Consider the following 17,349-nt stretch of genomic DNA (forward strand, 5'->3'; position numbering starts at 1 on the left):
GGAAGGGAAGGGAAGGGAAGGGAAGGGAAGGGAAGGGAAGGGAAGGGAAGGGAAGGGAAGGGAAGGGAAGGGAAGCTCAAAGTGTGCAAGAATTACAAAGTACATTAGAAATTGGCAAAAATTGTTTGTCAGCTAAAATCCCTATGCTCCAAGTGTTGCAAGGCTGCATGCGCAGAATACAAAATTTTACTATCTGGGGATTAAGACATTCTAAAACCCTTTATGTATAGCATTAACTGCATTGTGGAGAACAATGACAAGGAGGCTACAACAAACAGACAAAATTATAATGTGTTGCTGACATTAGTTAATATCAGGGAGTTATTATCAGCACATACAACTGTGACTCTTTACAAGCAAGTGAAAGAGAAAACACTTTTCTTTGGGAAAACACCTTTACTGTGCACAAGAATTTCTTAGAGAGGGCCTGAAGAGTTTTCATTTCCAGGGATGATAATAAAATAATAAAAAAAAACTCACTAAAAACCCAACCAGTCATCAGTTGGTGATTGATGAATTAGAAAGGGAAGTTCTGAAAAAATATCTTGGAAATAGAATTTATTTAAAATCTGTCATGAAAGAGCCCAGCCTTTATGTATTTGCTGAAAGAAAAAGAGGTTTGAATCACTTTGCATGAGTTTCTTTCTACTGAATTTGGTCTTCAGTGATTGGGTTTTAACTCTCCATAACAGTATCAGTGAATTTAATTCAGTTATGCAAATTAACTCTCATTTAAACACTTAAAAATGCTTACATTTCAAGTGAAAAGTGATTCAAGTGAAAAGGTCCACCAAATCCACCATGATATCTCCAGCTGGGGCACACAGTAGATGCACAGGAAATGGAAGTATAACAATAGTGACACTTGCCAAAATCTCTGTCTCAACCCTCAAGGTTGCTGACTAATTTCTTGAGCCAATTGTGATGTCCACATATTCAGTAACCTCACTGGACTTTTCTTCCATGACTCCATTAAATGGTTGTTTAAAAATTCAGACAGGTTTAAAATTAAGTCTATCTTATGAGACAGAGTTCCATAGACAAATTAAAATTACATTAAAAACTTCATTAGTTGGTTTCTTTTACATCTACCACCTTGGACAGAATGCTAATTTCCTGTCCCTTTCTATGGGACTCAGATTTCACATCCCTCAATTGTCCTTTTTCCATGATTAAAAAAAATAATCTCAGCCTATTTAATCAGTCCCCAAGTAGAAACTGTTCTATACTTGTCAGTCTTTATACTGCTTCTGATTCCTGCTGTATTTCCTTCGGGATTTAAGCAATATTTAAATACACAACACAGATGGATTTTCTGTGTTTTTCTTCATTTTTTAATGATAATTGCCCCCTCCCCTATTGGGCACTACCAAGAAAAAAAGTAACTTTTTTCAAACAAAGAATCTGCTCACTAAACCACTCCTTCCCCATGTAAAATACAGAATTTGTTTCTGAGCACCATTTTCCAATTATTTGCATCAAGTTTTATCTGCCATATCATCACTCCTACTCTTTGAGGAGACACTTCTGTAATTCCCAAAGATCAACTCTGTCTTCATTATCCCAACACTGATATATTTTCCCCACCCACTAGATACCCCTCTTCTCCAAACCTCTAAAGATTTTGGTTTAGATGATCAGAAAATGACTCGGGTTTTATCAGAGGTCCACACTGCCTGCACTGGGGCCTCACGCCACAGTGCAAAATGTGGGATATTCCCAATTATCTATCTATGCAAGGACCCATGCCCTTGTTCACGGCTGATTCCTTTAGAGTTTTGGGTAGGAATTATCATGTGGGAAGGGAGGGAAGGGAGGGAAGGGAGGCAGGGAGGCATTAACATCATTATATTATATTACATTACATTATATTAGAGTCACCTTACGATGAACTTATGAAAAATGTTTCTGAATCTTTCTTGGATTGTTTGTGGGCAGCTAAACACTTAGTGTTTAAACAATTTAGTTTAAACAATTGCTATGACATTTTTCTACTAATTTTCTGTAAAGGTCAAAGTCAGAAAAATAGAAACATAAAAACCTCATATATGTGGCATATTTTTCTTAGCCAAGAAGTAACAGGTATCCTCAAAATGTCTGTTTCTGTAGAATATATATATGTATTATATGTAGATATAATATATAAACAGTAGATAATATATGTAGAATATAATGTAGAACATATAGAATGTTCATTCACAGCTATTTTTTTCTTTAATGTCTGGACTACAATGTTTTGCCATCCTTGCTTTTGGGAAAAAAAAAAAAAATCACCTTGCCTGAAAATCAGCAAACCAATAAGGCATTTAACTTTTACATATTTATAGACAAATAAATCTGTCCACCTTGCTAAAATAACTTAAAAAAATCAACCAAGTTTTTCATTAAACTGTGTTTATAAATCAGATATTTTGTGTTTTATCTTACCTTTTAGCCAGCCACAGCTTGGTTCCCATACAGGTAATGATGTCACCCAGTCCCTGCTGGAAGTCCAAACTAACAAACTGGTTTGATTCCAGGTATGACTGCAGCAAGTGAAAAACCTAAATTTTAAAAAAACAGTAATTTTAAAACAAGTTTGTAGCCACTGCTTTTCCTTCAAATAACTGAAAGATGAAAGAGACACCTGCAAAATGAACAATGATTAATCAAGGAAAGACATGTATTCACTTGGTCTTGCAGCAGATAGAATCCTTAAATCCCTAAGTTGCCCATTCTTTAAAACTCATTTTTTGCACAAACAACAGGAAGTGCTAGAAGGTGTTAACCTCCATGAAGTGAATAGAAGGCAGCTGGATGAACATCGCTCCTCTGGCCTTTTCCAACTTAAGCATCCCTCAGCTTTCAGCTTTCTTGCTGTGCCATTTGCTCCCCACTGCCAGCACAACTGCCTGGGGAGCAGACTGGCAGCTTGGCACACTGGATGGAACAGGGCTGCTTGAACTGTACAAGTACAACCAAGGAAACAGGGAAGGGAATTGCCATCTATAGTAACTCTGAAGTGGTGACAGAAAAGTATCTTTATTCCTGCTCCTGAGAACCTTCATTTTGGACCCCAGCTAAACACCTTGGCCAGCTGGGTTTCACAGAGCTGGGAGATGCTCACGTTTTCCCTTTTCAAGGGCTGAGTTCCTGCACTGGGGTTCTGCACTTTCTCCTCCAGAGTTAAAGCCTAATAGACATGTCCAAACTTTGATGAAGGAAAGAATTCAAGGTAGCAGAACAGAAAGCAAAACCTGTAGCTTTCTGGTCAGACAGTTAAAACAAAAATGTATGTTCTCAGAGACCCTCCTTCCTATTTAAAAACAGATAGCACTGAATTTACAGAGAAGTGTTTAGAAAAGAATTTGTTAAAAAAAAAGGTGCAGTTATCTAAGCATTAAATGAAAATATTCAGTAGTATTAGAAAGCCAATAGCAACCACGCAGTGGAGAAGGGCTCTCCAAGCCCAATCCATCCTGCATGTGGCAGAGGGTGCATGACACACACTTGACAAGAGTGACACTACCTGCATCATCCCACTTGGTTTTAACTTTTCCCATTCACATGCAAGTGAACAGGAAACACCGGGGTGAGGTGATTTCTAAACAGAAATACATGGAAATGCGTGTTGCAGTAGTGAAGCCTAATGGAAAAGATCTTACTCGGCATAAGGAATTCTGCCTTACAGCCTCAAAATTGGAAATTCTGTTTGCTTATACAGCTAAGTTATATTTACAGAAAGGGCTTCTATGCAAATTGAGAAAGTTCATCCGCCATTATTTACTGAAACTGACCATGTGCAGAATTTAGGAAGGTTAAGAGGTGTTATCAGACCATTTCTGAAAATACATATTGTGAGCATTTTATATAGAAACACTCTTGACATGTGAGAGTATTAGCACTTCATACTTGAGAAGTGACAATTTAATGACTAATGGATCAAGCTGGGGCCTTCACTTCACTTTGGGAAAAGAAAAATGTTTGTATCTAGATTTTTAGATCTCAGATCTTGATTTTCCACATTCCAGCTGTCACTTGCTCCGGGGGTTATATTTTTTTTTGTTTGTTTGCTTGTTTTGGAAACACAAGTAGTGCCACATAGCATTAACTTGACACAATTTCATCTGGGTCATTTTTTGTGAAATCATTCAAGTGGAAAAACAGCTGCAGTCATTTCAAATAAGCACAGAAACAGAAGACATGTCAAGAGACTATCTAATCCATACAAATACTGAGGCAGGGTCTAAACAGTCTTAAATGAAACAAATGCCTGACTGTCCTAATCCTGAAAACAGCCAAGAAAGCAAAATGCAACCTCCTCTAGTCTTCCACCCTCAAAATCCAAGCTCTTGAGGTAAGGTGTTCCTGCTGTCTGCTCCCACCACTGCCCTCACTGCAAACAACTGTTCTCTGGACACTATTCAGTCAGCCCAGATTTTTTCCTAGTGAGGCACTTATTAAACACAGATATCCCACTGGGGCCCTTTAACAGGAACAATGAAATAAACTTCCATTTCTCTTTGTTAGCAGGTGCTGTGTAGGCAACACACATCCTGGAGAAGTAGCTTGTCTTTTGGGTTTTTTTTTTCAAATCTTCTGAAATCCTCTGAACATTCTTTTGTTGATAGCATCTTTCTAAGATGGCCTTTCCAAGATCTTTTTGAATCTTGATGTTTTTCTACAAAACACTTGGCAGAAGTGCAAGCTTGCAAAAATTACGAAGTGTCACCAACGATGTCTACCTTGCATCTCCTCCTTTAGTTTGCTCTTGTGTGTGCAAGTCTTTGCTTACTAAATGGTTTGCATAAGTACCTACTCATTTTCTTCATGAAAACCAGTGTACTAAGCTGCCACTACTAATAGTTTCTCTATATTTTTTGTGGCTTGCCCTTAATCCCTGCTAAGTCCCAGACATGACAGAAGAAAAAGAACAAAAATGGAAAATAATATTTATTCAGAAGCTCTTTTTGCTTTTTATACCCTCTGCTAATTTGAAACCATTTGGTGCCTTAACCTTTCCAATTTTATTATTCTGTGCTTGTGTTCATTTCCAGGAACAACAATGGATTTACCTCTAAGCAATAATATAAAATCTATTTCACAATTATGAAGGGGCTATCACATTTTTTCCTAGAAGCTTAAATTAATTTAATCTCTTCAGCTCTGAAAACAACTCTCAAAGTGCCTTCCATATAGAGGCAGAGGAAACCTAAGTAGTTTGATAGTTCAAGCTAAAGGTCTTGAAAGAGAAAGAACTGTGTGTACTAAGGAGGTCATATTGGTGGATCTAAATTTGTCCAGGTAGGAAATTCAGTACTGAAAACAGAACCAAGACTCCTCTGGAGTTAATTCTCTATATGAACCAATTCTTTCAATACTATTCAGATGGTAAAAATCACAGGACACGAGCCCTGTTTAAACAGCAGAATTAGAAGGTGCAACTCATGTGAGAGTTTTATGCACTCTTGAAAAGTGCTTGCATCTATCAAAGAAAATGTTCAACCACAATTTAGACTGTTCTTTTTTTGACAAACACATAATCCTGATTTTCTTGCTATTTCACTGCAAACCCTCTTTTATTCAGGCACCCTCACCAATTTTAGACACATAGAAAGCTTTCCACATGAAGAAATTATTTTCTCAGAATGCTATTTTAGAATGCCTAAGCTAAACTGGAAATTGCAATTAACATCAGCTTGTTTTATACAATGCCTTACTTTATGTAAGCTAAAACCAGAGGCAACCAAAAAAGCAATGTGCAAAATTTAACCTCAGTAGTTCTTCACTTTCATCACATGTGATGCATCATTCTTTGGCTTACATATGGCTTCCATGATCTAAGACTTCAAGCCAGGCAATATTTTCATGAGGAGGTAGCACATTTTACGAGACTGTTTGATACAGATAATAAAATACACAGGCTTTCCAGCTCACAGCTCTCCTCAAGTCCAAAATACTACATGATTTAAAATCCTCTGCTGAATTCCTCACACATAAATGCAGTGAGGTCATGGTGTTCTTGTGTATGCAGTATTGTTTTTTATTACACAAAGGTAATATATTAATGATTTTTTTTTATTTTTTAAAGGTAGTTTTACCAAAGACTTGCACTATCTGTGGAGGAAGGTTTATGAAGACTTGCTGGTTGACATGGTTCTTTTTAATATATACAACATTTCACTGAGACAAGGTATTGTCTGTAGTTCTGTGGAATCCTGCATTAAAGATGGTGAGTTCATGGATGCTCAGAAACCTTTTCCTCCAACTATGCAGGCTGTTCAGGAGTCAGGATAACACATCAACAGGACAGCAGAGACTGCCCATCAACCTGGCCAAGAGTTGTTAAAACAGGGTAAGCCACAGGAAGCCCAGATACTTGCATACATGATGGGCAACAGTGTCCAGTGACTGATCTTTCTGAGACCACTCAGTCCACAAGATTCTAACTCTAAGCCAGCATGTCCTACGCTGCTGCAGGTAAAACCACCTGCATGGGAGGACTACTTAGTGCAAAATAACATAGAAAAAACCCAAACAAACTCCACCAACCAGGTGTGACACTATATCCTAATGAGCAAGAACCAAGGACTCAGCACATCAACAAAGTGACTTTCTGCTCTTCAGCCATTCTCAACTTCCAGTATTCTCAATGTTTCACCCTGGTTTTCCAGCTGTAGAAACCTCAAGAAAAGGGGGAAAAGCAGAGGAGGGTGCGAAAAGGAAGAGAAAAAAGAGAACAGCCAGCATGGTTCCCCACTGGTCAATCAGTACACATATCTTTCTGTCCTGTTCACATCCATCCCCCACTCAACAGTGTGCTTTGAGATGTAACATTGTGTTGCCCTGTCATGACATGAGAAAGTTGAGTGCTTTCTTTGTACCCAAGAAAGCCTTAAGACATAACATCTGCTATTTTCTAAGTGTTCATTTTGGATGATTAAGTGAAAAAAATGCACATTGCTTTTTTAAAAGAAACAAAACAACAAATACTTAAATGGTTAGACATCAGCTAAGTCAAAAATGCAAATCACAAGAAGCAGGAAGAGATATTTCCCCCCACACTAACTTTGCTATGATATGCAGCAGATCATTATCTTTTAGCAGCTCTCATATCAGCTTGAATTGCTGGGAAATACACAATCAAAATAAAGAAGCAATGTAGTGATGTGATGGAGGAAAACTTGTATCAAACACAGAATTTCCCTAGTGCAAATTTATTTTGGTGCCAAGAGTTCCCCTGTGTACATATAGAGACACTGCAATGTCTCTATATGTACAATGCAGCACAAACTTTCAATAGCCACAAAGTGGCTAGCATTACACATTTGGTAATGCTAGCATTGATCTAGTATTACACACTTTCTAACAAATTAAAATTAACATTTCATAGCATTAGCAATAATTTTATAGGAGGAACTAAGGTTTCCGATTTCATAACGAACTTTTAATTTCCATCATAAAACAATGATTAGGTGGATACCTGGCGCACATGAGCACGTTTGCATTTGAAAGAAAGCACAGCACATTGCCTTTTTCAAACAATGAGATTTGCCAAAAACAGGAGGTTATCCAGTTGCACACTTCTCAGTGAAGTAGCAACAATGAGCTTTCCTCCCCCCTTAAGATGACCTGAAGCAATAAAAACTTTTTCATGCATGCCCTCAGCTATATTTGGATGAAATTAAGTATACAGTACAAATATTCACATTCCTAAGTGCAAGACTGAAACAATGCTCCCAGTGTTCATTGCAGTGCTTACTAGGGGGAAAAAAACCCAAACCAAACCAAAAAAACCAAACTGACATCAAACAAAACTTTACATTCTCAACATATATCCTTTAATTCCCCAAAAAAATACAAAGAATACAGATGTTTCAGCTGCTGAAAGAAAACACTGCAAATACTGAGCTTTCAAAAATATGCCACTCACCAAGCTATGAAGGTTGAAGTAACAAGGGAACATGGGAAGGCAAAAAACAAATAAAAAAAGGCATTTGTAAAATGGCAGCAGTAAGAGGATTTACTAGGCTAAATGTGGGTTTTCAGAACAGTCCCATCAAAAGCTTTTGCCTGAGTATTAACATGCTAGTAAAAAAACCTTCAAACATAATTTTTCTTTTCTCATTTAAAGGCAGATAAAATTTTATTCTTCTTCTGTGATAAAACCAACTGCCAAGTTATCTCTGTATTTTGAAACTTAGGTCCAATTTTTTTTTTACTACAACCATGTAGATAAAAAACTGGCAAGCTGCCATGACAGGTGAAAGCAATTTTTAAGTATTATAAAAAGTCTGAAGTTACAATAATTAGCTCTAGGGAAAAACAAGTCTTAAAAATCCCCTTTTTTTCCTTAAAAATGAAAAATGCCAGTGTGATAATTACAATGGGACTAAAAACCTCATCTACCACCCCAGTTTTCCAATAAGATATCTGTCCCAAAATAGATGGAAGAGTTGATAACTATCCGCTTAGCACCTTACTCTGTTAAAAATTGGTATTTGTGGAAAAGAAATATGAAGTTTTATCACCAGAGAATATGGCATGAACACAATACCTGCAGTCCATGCTGATCTCCCAAAGACAGCCACACACATGCACAGTTTAAAATGAATGCAGAACCATGGGGCATAAAGGTGCTGCACCAGGCACTGCTGGTGGCACCCTGTGCTCTGTGTCCTCATGACCCAGACTCTGTCATACTGAGGTTTAGAAACTCTGCAGATAGATAACTCTATTACAGTCTTTAAGGATTTTCTTCACTTGAGGTATTTAATTGTGAGAGAAGCTTTTATCTGATGCTTGTGGGAAAAAGTAAATACTCTAAATTTATTTCCCCATTTAAATGGCCATATACTGAAATTTCAAATGTTTGTCAATTCTCTTGTCACCCACAAACAAACGTGTTAGAAAAGCCATCATTCTTCTCACAGTCCTAGATCATTTAGATATACCAAATTATTATAGGCATCACCCCCTTTGTTCCTACCATTTCCTTTCTTAGAAGTCTTTCATTACATACTAGTCATACTAGTAGTTTCACAGCTAACAGATCAGATTATTATTTCTGCCAGAGAGTTATTATGATTGCATATGAGTATTGCTTCCTTAAATTTGTTTTTGTTTATGGACTAATAAACTCAGTCTGAGGTTCAATTATTTCCTTCTGCAAATAATTTTATGAAAACTGTATAAAATCTTTCTCTTTCTTTAAAGCAACAGCTGGCTCACAATTCAATTTTTCCAGAATTTTAGCTTTGTTTTGTCAGCACATTTCATTATCTAATTATCCAGGTTTGCTTCATTATTAATGAGAAATTATGGCACTTGAATCCTTCCTCCAAATACATCAACCAAAATTCATGAAGCTGGGTTTATTCACCAATTAAACTTGTTTTGATTAAAATGAAGGCAAGCATGTTTTGACTGAATTAAGAAATAGAAGCTTGAAAACATCTAAATTAATAAAATTAATAAATAAAAATACAATACCAGTTAATTCGGTATAATTCAGCAAGAATAATACAGCTATTTAATCATCGGGAAATTATGAGTGTGCCATAACTAATGAAAGTTAGAAGATGCTGAAAAATAGCAAAATTGCTTTCTTCTCAGTGACAGACAATTGTCAGACAATTGAGAATTGTCCTCAGCCTATACTTCTGATCAAAACAAACAGTAGGAAAGATACAATGAAGTTTCTTCTTCCAAATCTATATTCTGCCATCCTAAAAACCCACCCATCATTGTCCTAATCCAGTTACCTCAAAAGATATAAAGCTACACACATACACACCCCAGCTTTCTTTTCCCCCCCTCTTCCTTTTTTTGAGGGGGTGCCAGTGAAACAATTAGAAATTGTTTTTTTCCAGGCTATGTCTTTGTAACAGCTCTCCTGTACATGCCCACATGAAGGAAACAAATACAAATAAAGACCAAGGCACACATTCCTGTTTACTGAGGGATATTTACAGTTTGGAGGAATATTGTCAGCTACCCCACTGACACAAACAAGCTGACACAGTAAGAGACACAGTATGAACATGTTTATCACAAGTGCTCAGAAGTACACTGCCACTTGACCCCACAGCTCTGCTGGTTTCAGCAGAGGTGATCTTCTGCCTCAGGAATGTCTGTATTAACACACAAGCTGAGAAAATAATTAGAAGTAAGCTAAACCAATTTCCCAAATTCACGTTATAAAGTGAAATAAAGCTTGCAGCTACAGAAAATTTACTTCTCTCAACTAATGATTTTAAACTTACAGAAGAGAAATAAATAAATAAATAAATATACAGGTCTCTCACAAACAAAAGAAAAATATTCAGTATTTTTAAAGTCTGAGGAATAATTTCACACATGAAAAGTCCCAGTGCAGATAGCTACAACCATGGTAATAAAAAAAAAAAAAAGAGGTGATGTCTTTCAAGGTTGTATTACAACTTCTGAAAGTTCTTCCCACACACTGTTAGCCATAACCTGTAACTGTACATGTTCCTGTGCATGAGGATCAACTTCCCTTCCACTGCTGCTTATTTACAAGAATTTTGTCACCATTAATGGCGCCATTTGCATCTAAGGAACTCAAAACTACCAACTGCACTTGTTTGTTTGAACTCTAAGCCAACATTTCGAAGCCTGCTGAACTTAGGTAAGATTGATCGCTCTTCCAAGACAGGGATTGCTGCACCTGAGTGCAAACAATACTGCAAATGTCCCTCCCTTAAAGAAAATTTTCACACAGTCAGATACAGGTCACTGGGAGAACATGGGGGGGCTACAGCTATGCAGATCCATCAAACACCATCCATGCTGGTGCCCAGAACCCCATGCCTCAAATGCCAAACTCCTCTGACACAGAGCAACACAGCTGAATGCAAATAGAACTCACAAGAATTTTCCTCTGTCAAAATTATCCCTATAAAAGGGAACATACAACTGAAACATGCAATAAAAGTAACTTTATGTCTAGACAGCATAGCTGATGGGTGGGCTTAACTTACAGATAAGTTAGATTGAATTCCAAGCATAAACATAAATAACAAGTTCAGCTTTACAAGGGCAGTACATAAGACAACTCGAAAAAAGAAGGTGCATTTAATGCAAACTCCTTTTCTTTTTTCTTCTTTTATTAACATCTAGAAATTAATTTCTGTGAGAGGATCCCACATAGTTGTAACATATGAGAAAAAAGACAATCCTCAACCCAACAGCTCTCCTGTATTTTCAGTCTCATTGGACTACAGGGCAGCAATGTTCAGCCCTGGTGTATGTGGTATACAGCCACTTTCCAACACGGAAGAGCATATGATAGGAAAGAGGATTGGCTCCCTAAAATACACATCTCTTTAATTTTTCGTGAATGATGTAGAAATAAAGCTTTCAGTTATGTAATCACATATTGTTTCTCAATATGATACCTCGCCACCCCCCCACCCCCCCCCCAAATCCCAAAAGATTATAGAATGAAGTCTTGCAGGCAAGGAAACAGAGATCGAGAGATTTGAGATATATACAGGATACATCTCAGAGACAGACAATTCAGATCCTGTAAGTTCCAGTTCATAGATAGTAGGCATGTGCAGGAGAACTTATGGGGGGAGAAGAAAATGCCAAAATTATGCTTTAAGTATACTTTTTTGGGAGCACTTAACTCTTCAGAAAACACAGAGGGAAAATACCTAAGTGTCAGTATGACATAGATTGTACAACCAAAACTGCACTGAAAATATCAACAGTTCTGTCAGAGTGTCAGAGTTCCGTCAGTTTTGGACCACATCTTCCTGAAGTTTTTAAAACTATGAAGTTCACAGAAATACAGAAAACTCACGATGAAGTTTAAACTACAGCAAATAGATGAATCATGCTACTGCTGAAGATCAGCAGATTTTTGCTTACACATATGGACAAGCTATTTATAAATTTTCACTTCCCATCAGGCTCAGCATGATGTCAGCTTACAATAACAAGTTAATGTTAATGTTTTCCAGTAATTTCCACAGTGCCATTTAACTGCAAGTGCCCCAGCCAAGGTAAACTTAAGGGCAAGGAAAGGGCTAACTGCATAATCAGAGAGCAATGTTAATGAATTTTTCATCTCTACTTTGAACATTTGGAATTCTACCTGCAATGTATTTGCCTTTTGCTTCCAAAGTTTAATCTCACTATTCAGCTGATTACATCTTCCCCAAACAGCTCAAGTATTCCTTCTGATTTTAATTAGTGAAAATGCTTCATCGCCCTGTGGATTTTTTCCCCAGACAAACAAACATCCTACGCTATAGCAGCAAGTGCCAAACTCAAAGCTATCAAACATTTTCCAAGCTCTAGTAACAGCATGCACTTTGTTTTACAATCAGCAGCACCACAGCAGATGAACACTGCCTTTGTGAATACACCAGTAACAGACAATACCCAGAATAAAACGATGAAATTTCCTGGGTCTCTTCAGAGGAATTTGAAGCTGGTCAGAAAGATGTGTTTTTTATTGTTATTTTTTCCCCCTTCTCTCTTCCACTTGCATGCAATTGATGTGTTTTTGACATAAGGGAATTGTCAACAACAGCAGTTTTTATATTAGAAATATTTTTTTAAAAAGCAAGTTCTTCCAACACGTTCCCTTATTCAAGACCACCTTCTCCAACATTTGCACATTCTTGTCTTTGATTTTATTATCCCAGAGGAGTACAGCTGTTTTATTGTCTCTAAGACCAGTTTTTTAAAGCCACTTAACCCTCTACTTAGCTTTGGATATTGAACAAAAAGAGGTTGTTGCCTTCTGAACACACTGGTGCCAGTGGTAAATGTTACCATGCCCACCACTTTTTCAACACCACATTCTACTGAAGTTTGACAATTTCTAACATCCTACCCAAGTTTCTAATGAAAGCAAGCTCCCCACTCCCTTCAGTCGCATCAATTAGGTTAGAAGAGGCCTGATACTGAAATTGGAACATTTAAATAATATCCAAATATTTAAATCTTATTTGCTTCTGCTGAAATGGCTCCAAGAGGACCACCAGCTGATCTGTGGCAGCTGCAACACCCAGCAGCCAGAGGACTAGTGATTATCAGCTGGATGTGAACTGCTGTGCACAAGCTATTTGCAGAGCATGAGCCTACACAAATCCTCTGGCATTAGGGCCTCAAAACTCGCAATGAGAACAACAACTAGGCACCCATTTCACTAAACGCCAGATTGGCTCGAGGCAAATGAAAACCACCCTTCATCAGTGATGGAAGAGACTGTTAGGATACTTCATACCCTTTTTCCTTCAAATAAACACCAAACCCAAGTGGTAAGAGTATCTCAATGGGTTCTTCACTGTGTTAGCTCTTTGCAATCAGTACCAATCTCGTCGTGCTTGTGTTCACCTCCACCCACCACTCCAAAGGCCATATCCTGTCGCTTCTGTATTTTACCAGGGGCTGCAATTGCAAAATCACCCACTAAAATCAACAGTTTCTTTAGTTAACAGATAAAACACTTTATTTCACTACCTTTAGATAAACTAAGCCAGAATCCAGAGAGAGCTTGTGGTTTCAAGTCACTTCACAGTCTGAACTTGGCGGAACAGAAAGGAGCAGAAGGCAGCACTACCCTCACTCATGTTCCCAGTACTTTGTTCATAATCTCTGATACAAAGTATCTGTAAGAGGTGCCACACATTGAATGGCTCCTCATCACACAGATCTTGTGTGCGTCTCCCTTATCACCATTTTTATAGAGGTGTCTGCTCCACACCCTGCCCTCGATCCTGATCACAAAGTATCCACTGCTTACCAACAGATTATGCTGGGGATTGAGGGTTTATGTTGAAGGATCACCCCATAAAGCTGCTTTTTTTGTTGTTTTTAAGCAGTAAAATTTAAAGAGCCAAAACTACAATAAAGAACATGTAACAGTATGAAGTATGACTGCTTTAAATAAATGCAAATGTTAAAAATATTTCAATTTGGCAAAAAAAGACAACAAAATTAACTAGCAAGAACATGTCAGAAGTTAGGCAATCCACAGAGAGTTTAAGAGTCTACTAAAATTCCACAAAATTCCATAGTTTACTTGCACTTGGAAAAATAAAATAACTTTATTTGAAACTCATTTGAAGTTTATATTGAAATTTATTTGAAAGGTTCCTCTTCCCCCTCTCCAAACACCATTAATGCATTTTCTGTGCAATTTATCAGTCTTGTTGGCTTTACAGTACATTAAAAATTATCAACCAGCTGCAAAAGGGAAGCCCACCTATTTATAAATTTATTTACTTGATGCTAAGGAGGTTGAGCTCTCTTCTAGTTACAGATAACTGAACAGAGTAAAAGCTATTTGATAAACAAGTTAAAAGGTAAAAATAAAATACTTATTGTTGATATTACAGAATTCACTACATAAACCAGTGCAGAGATGTAAAGATATAGACAGCATTGTCTACAATACAGTAGCAATACTGAGTACGAATATTTTATATTATTAACCGTGAAATGAATTTAAGTTCCTCAAATTTATCACCTTTGTTTTAGTTACTGTACAAACTGTGAAAATTTCATATTTGTCACCCAAAATAAGCCATTTTATTCACAAGAAACCTGGCCAATTAAAGAAAAAAGCCTAAACCAAGTTTGTCTAATTCAGTTCTGTGACAACACCTCCTGCTCACAGCACCATAACTGAATGGCATCGTACAGGGACACCTCCAAAGTGCTTTATGCTTTTATAATTGCAGTACTGTTTTGAGGATTTTTGTGGTGCATAATTACATTGCTGCAATTCTATTCAACAAAGTTGTCTGTGTAAAACCCTGGGGATTTCATACGTAGATAACCCCATTATAAGCCTCGTTCATGACTGAATGCAAAAATATACGACTGACTCCCAACTTCTAAGCCTTTCTTCCTGTTGCCCTACGCAATCTTTATAAATATCACTGATATAAAACTGAATTAAAAGATAACATATGGATAGAACATTAATTCCTCTGAAAGGATAAAGCCGATGCAAAAATATTAGTAAGACTCAACTAGTCAAAGACTTGATGGAAGACAGTGTTAAAGGCTGTGATGGTTACAAATATTTCCCTTTCTGAGGAAATCCAATAGCCTATGGCACTCCGAGAATAAAAAACCCAAGAAGTTACTGCTGTAATAATTTGAGAGGTGGACATGATGAGTTTAGGAACATTTGCAACTTGACTTATGAAATATTTAGGATGAGATCATTTATGTAGACCATGTGATCACAGAACTTCAAAAATTCAGCTTTACAGGAAATTAACTTCTTCAACTGTTCACGAAGCACCACATTATGCAATACTGAAAACAGCTTTAAATGTCATTAAAGCTATTAATTCTTGTGTCAAATTGGATTGAATGACAATGCTATATATTCAATGTATCTGTCTGAAAGACTAACACAATTTTTTTCTTCTCTATAAGCACAATAGGGTTTTTCAGAAAAATGAAACAACTCTAAGAGCTACACTACTTTGTAGTTATATTTCATTCTTTAATACTGTGTCTCTACCACTTTCACCAATACTTTCTATTTTTTAGAGAAAACAATATTCTCCTTTTATTGCTAAAAGCAGTGTGATGTTTCAAAAACAGCACTTTTATCCTCACCAGTGACCACTGATGGCCACAAGAGGCCATACTGTATATATTTCTAAACTAGTTAAACCTAAAAAGCTCATTTTGGTTTTCATAATCTTTTTTTCACTTTCAACAACTGAAGATGCTTGATGCTCCAATAGAAATTTTAAATATTTCTAGTTATTGTACAATAATCCAAGATAAAGAACTACAATCAGAACTGCATTCCCTCCTCAGTTCCTAAAATCTACAAACTTATTTTGATTAATTAAAAAAAATAGCATATAATATAAATATTCATAAATGTAAGTTATTGTCTCAAACCAGCTAATTAAAAAAAGGTGTTTCTATTGCTGGAATCCCTTGATGCATTTAATTCTATTTATGTCCACTTTTAATATTTGTACCATCATGGAGGTTTGAAATCCTACATGCTCAACAAGGCTCCCGTAAGAAAGTGGTACCCTGAGGTGATTACACCAAGTCCCTTCCCTTTGAAATACTTCAGCATTTTCTGTGGGCTACAGGTTTATGCTGCAAGACAGGATACATACACAGAGCATATGTTTTTTTTATTAGATGTTGCATCAGGAAATAAAGTTTAACAAAAATATGGCAACAGGGTGTATATATGAAGTCTTTTAGAGTGTTACTGTGTCCATCTCTACATCTTCCTCAGGCTTTTGTTGGAAGTGGGTACTATTTACTAGATGGGAAAACAAGAGAATCACCAGAGCACATACATTTTTATGCTGATATACTTACTTTTCTATTAATACAATAACTTAAAAAGTATTAAGCACGTAGCATGTTTCACATAACATACTGACAATGTGATTTAACCTTTCTTCTTTGTCTTGAGTTGGTTTGGGTTTGAAAGTGACTTCATTCCAAAGAGCAAAGTCTACCTGGTTATTTCTTATGGCACAAAATAATTCAATAGGTACAAAAATGAAGCATGTACTCAAGCATGGCTCCACCTATATTTTCTGTGGGGGAAAAAAAAAAAGTGAACATTATGCTTTTTAATTTTCCTGTTTTAAATTTGCCCAGCAGCATCTGTTTCACCCATAAAACAAGATGGACAGAAATTTGAAAGAATAAATGAAAGATTTTCTGCACTTATAAATGTGAGACGAGCACTTAACAGGTGTTTTGTTTGCTATAGAAGTGTTTTGTAGGGACTGAGAGAAGATGGCTTTTCCTACATTAATTTTTTTTCTCCTTTAAGACCACAAATTTAATATTATAAAGCTAAACAAATTCATGCATTTGGACTGGTGAAAGGAACAAAAGGTGCTACGAGAATTCAATACTCAAGTAAAACTCAATATGAATTATAAACACTCAATATCTTCCGTTTATGTCAAATGTTTTAGTGTTGAATTCGTGATTTCTCAAAGTGAAAAGGAAGATTTAATATTGTTGATGCATTTGCACCAAAAAAGGATGAATCCAATTTTAAAGATTTAAAGTTTTCCCAATACACACTTCTGTCACATAGACCTTTCTGCAGCTTTGAAAATGCGTGTGCATATCTGAGGGGGAAAAAACAAACTATTGCTTATTTCTCACAATAAAAACTGGCCAGAAGGAACAAGTCCAATCTGCAGAGGTTACCTGCCAAATAGAGATTGAAACATTCACTGAAGATGTACTGAATCTGAAGTTTACACTTCTGAATTAAATCACTATACAGATAAATTTGGTCTGCATTTCTGATAGCGTGGTAATTACTCCAGTGCAATAAGCAACAAAATGACACGACAGCAGCTATTCTGT

At 36.6% G+C, this 17,349-nt stretch overlaps 1 protein-coding gene across 4 annotated transcripts in view; it reads right to left on the reverse strand.

The window, feature by feature from the left end:
- THADA (THADA armadillo repeat containing) overlaps positions 1-17,349 on the reverse strand; it is a 154,110-nt gene that overhangs the window by 60,057 nt on the left and 76,704 nt on the right. For 3 of the 4 annotated variants that reach the window (XM_015621549.1, XM_015621551.1, XM_015621553.3), the window contains one exon: positions 2,428-2,543. In XM_015621549.1, the coding sequence (XP_015477035.1) occupies positions 2,428-2,543 (116 nt within the window). Of the gene's footprint in view, positions 1-2,427; positions 2,544-15,947; positions 16,557-17,349 lie in introns of those variants that run through there. The other variant, XM_019006054.2, reaches the window with a different exon arrangement.

Source organism: Parus major, chromosome 3 (genome assembly GCF_001522545.3).
Source record: "Parus major isolate Abel chromosome 3, Parus_major1.1, whole genome shotgun sequence".
Taxonomy (NCBI): domain Eukaryota; kingdom Metazoa; phylum Chordata; class Aves; order Passeriformes; family Paridae; genus Parus; species Parus major.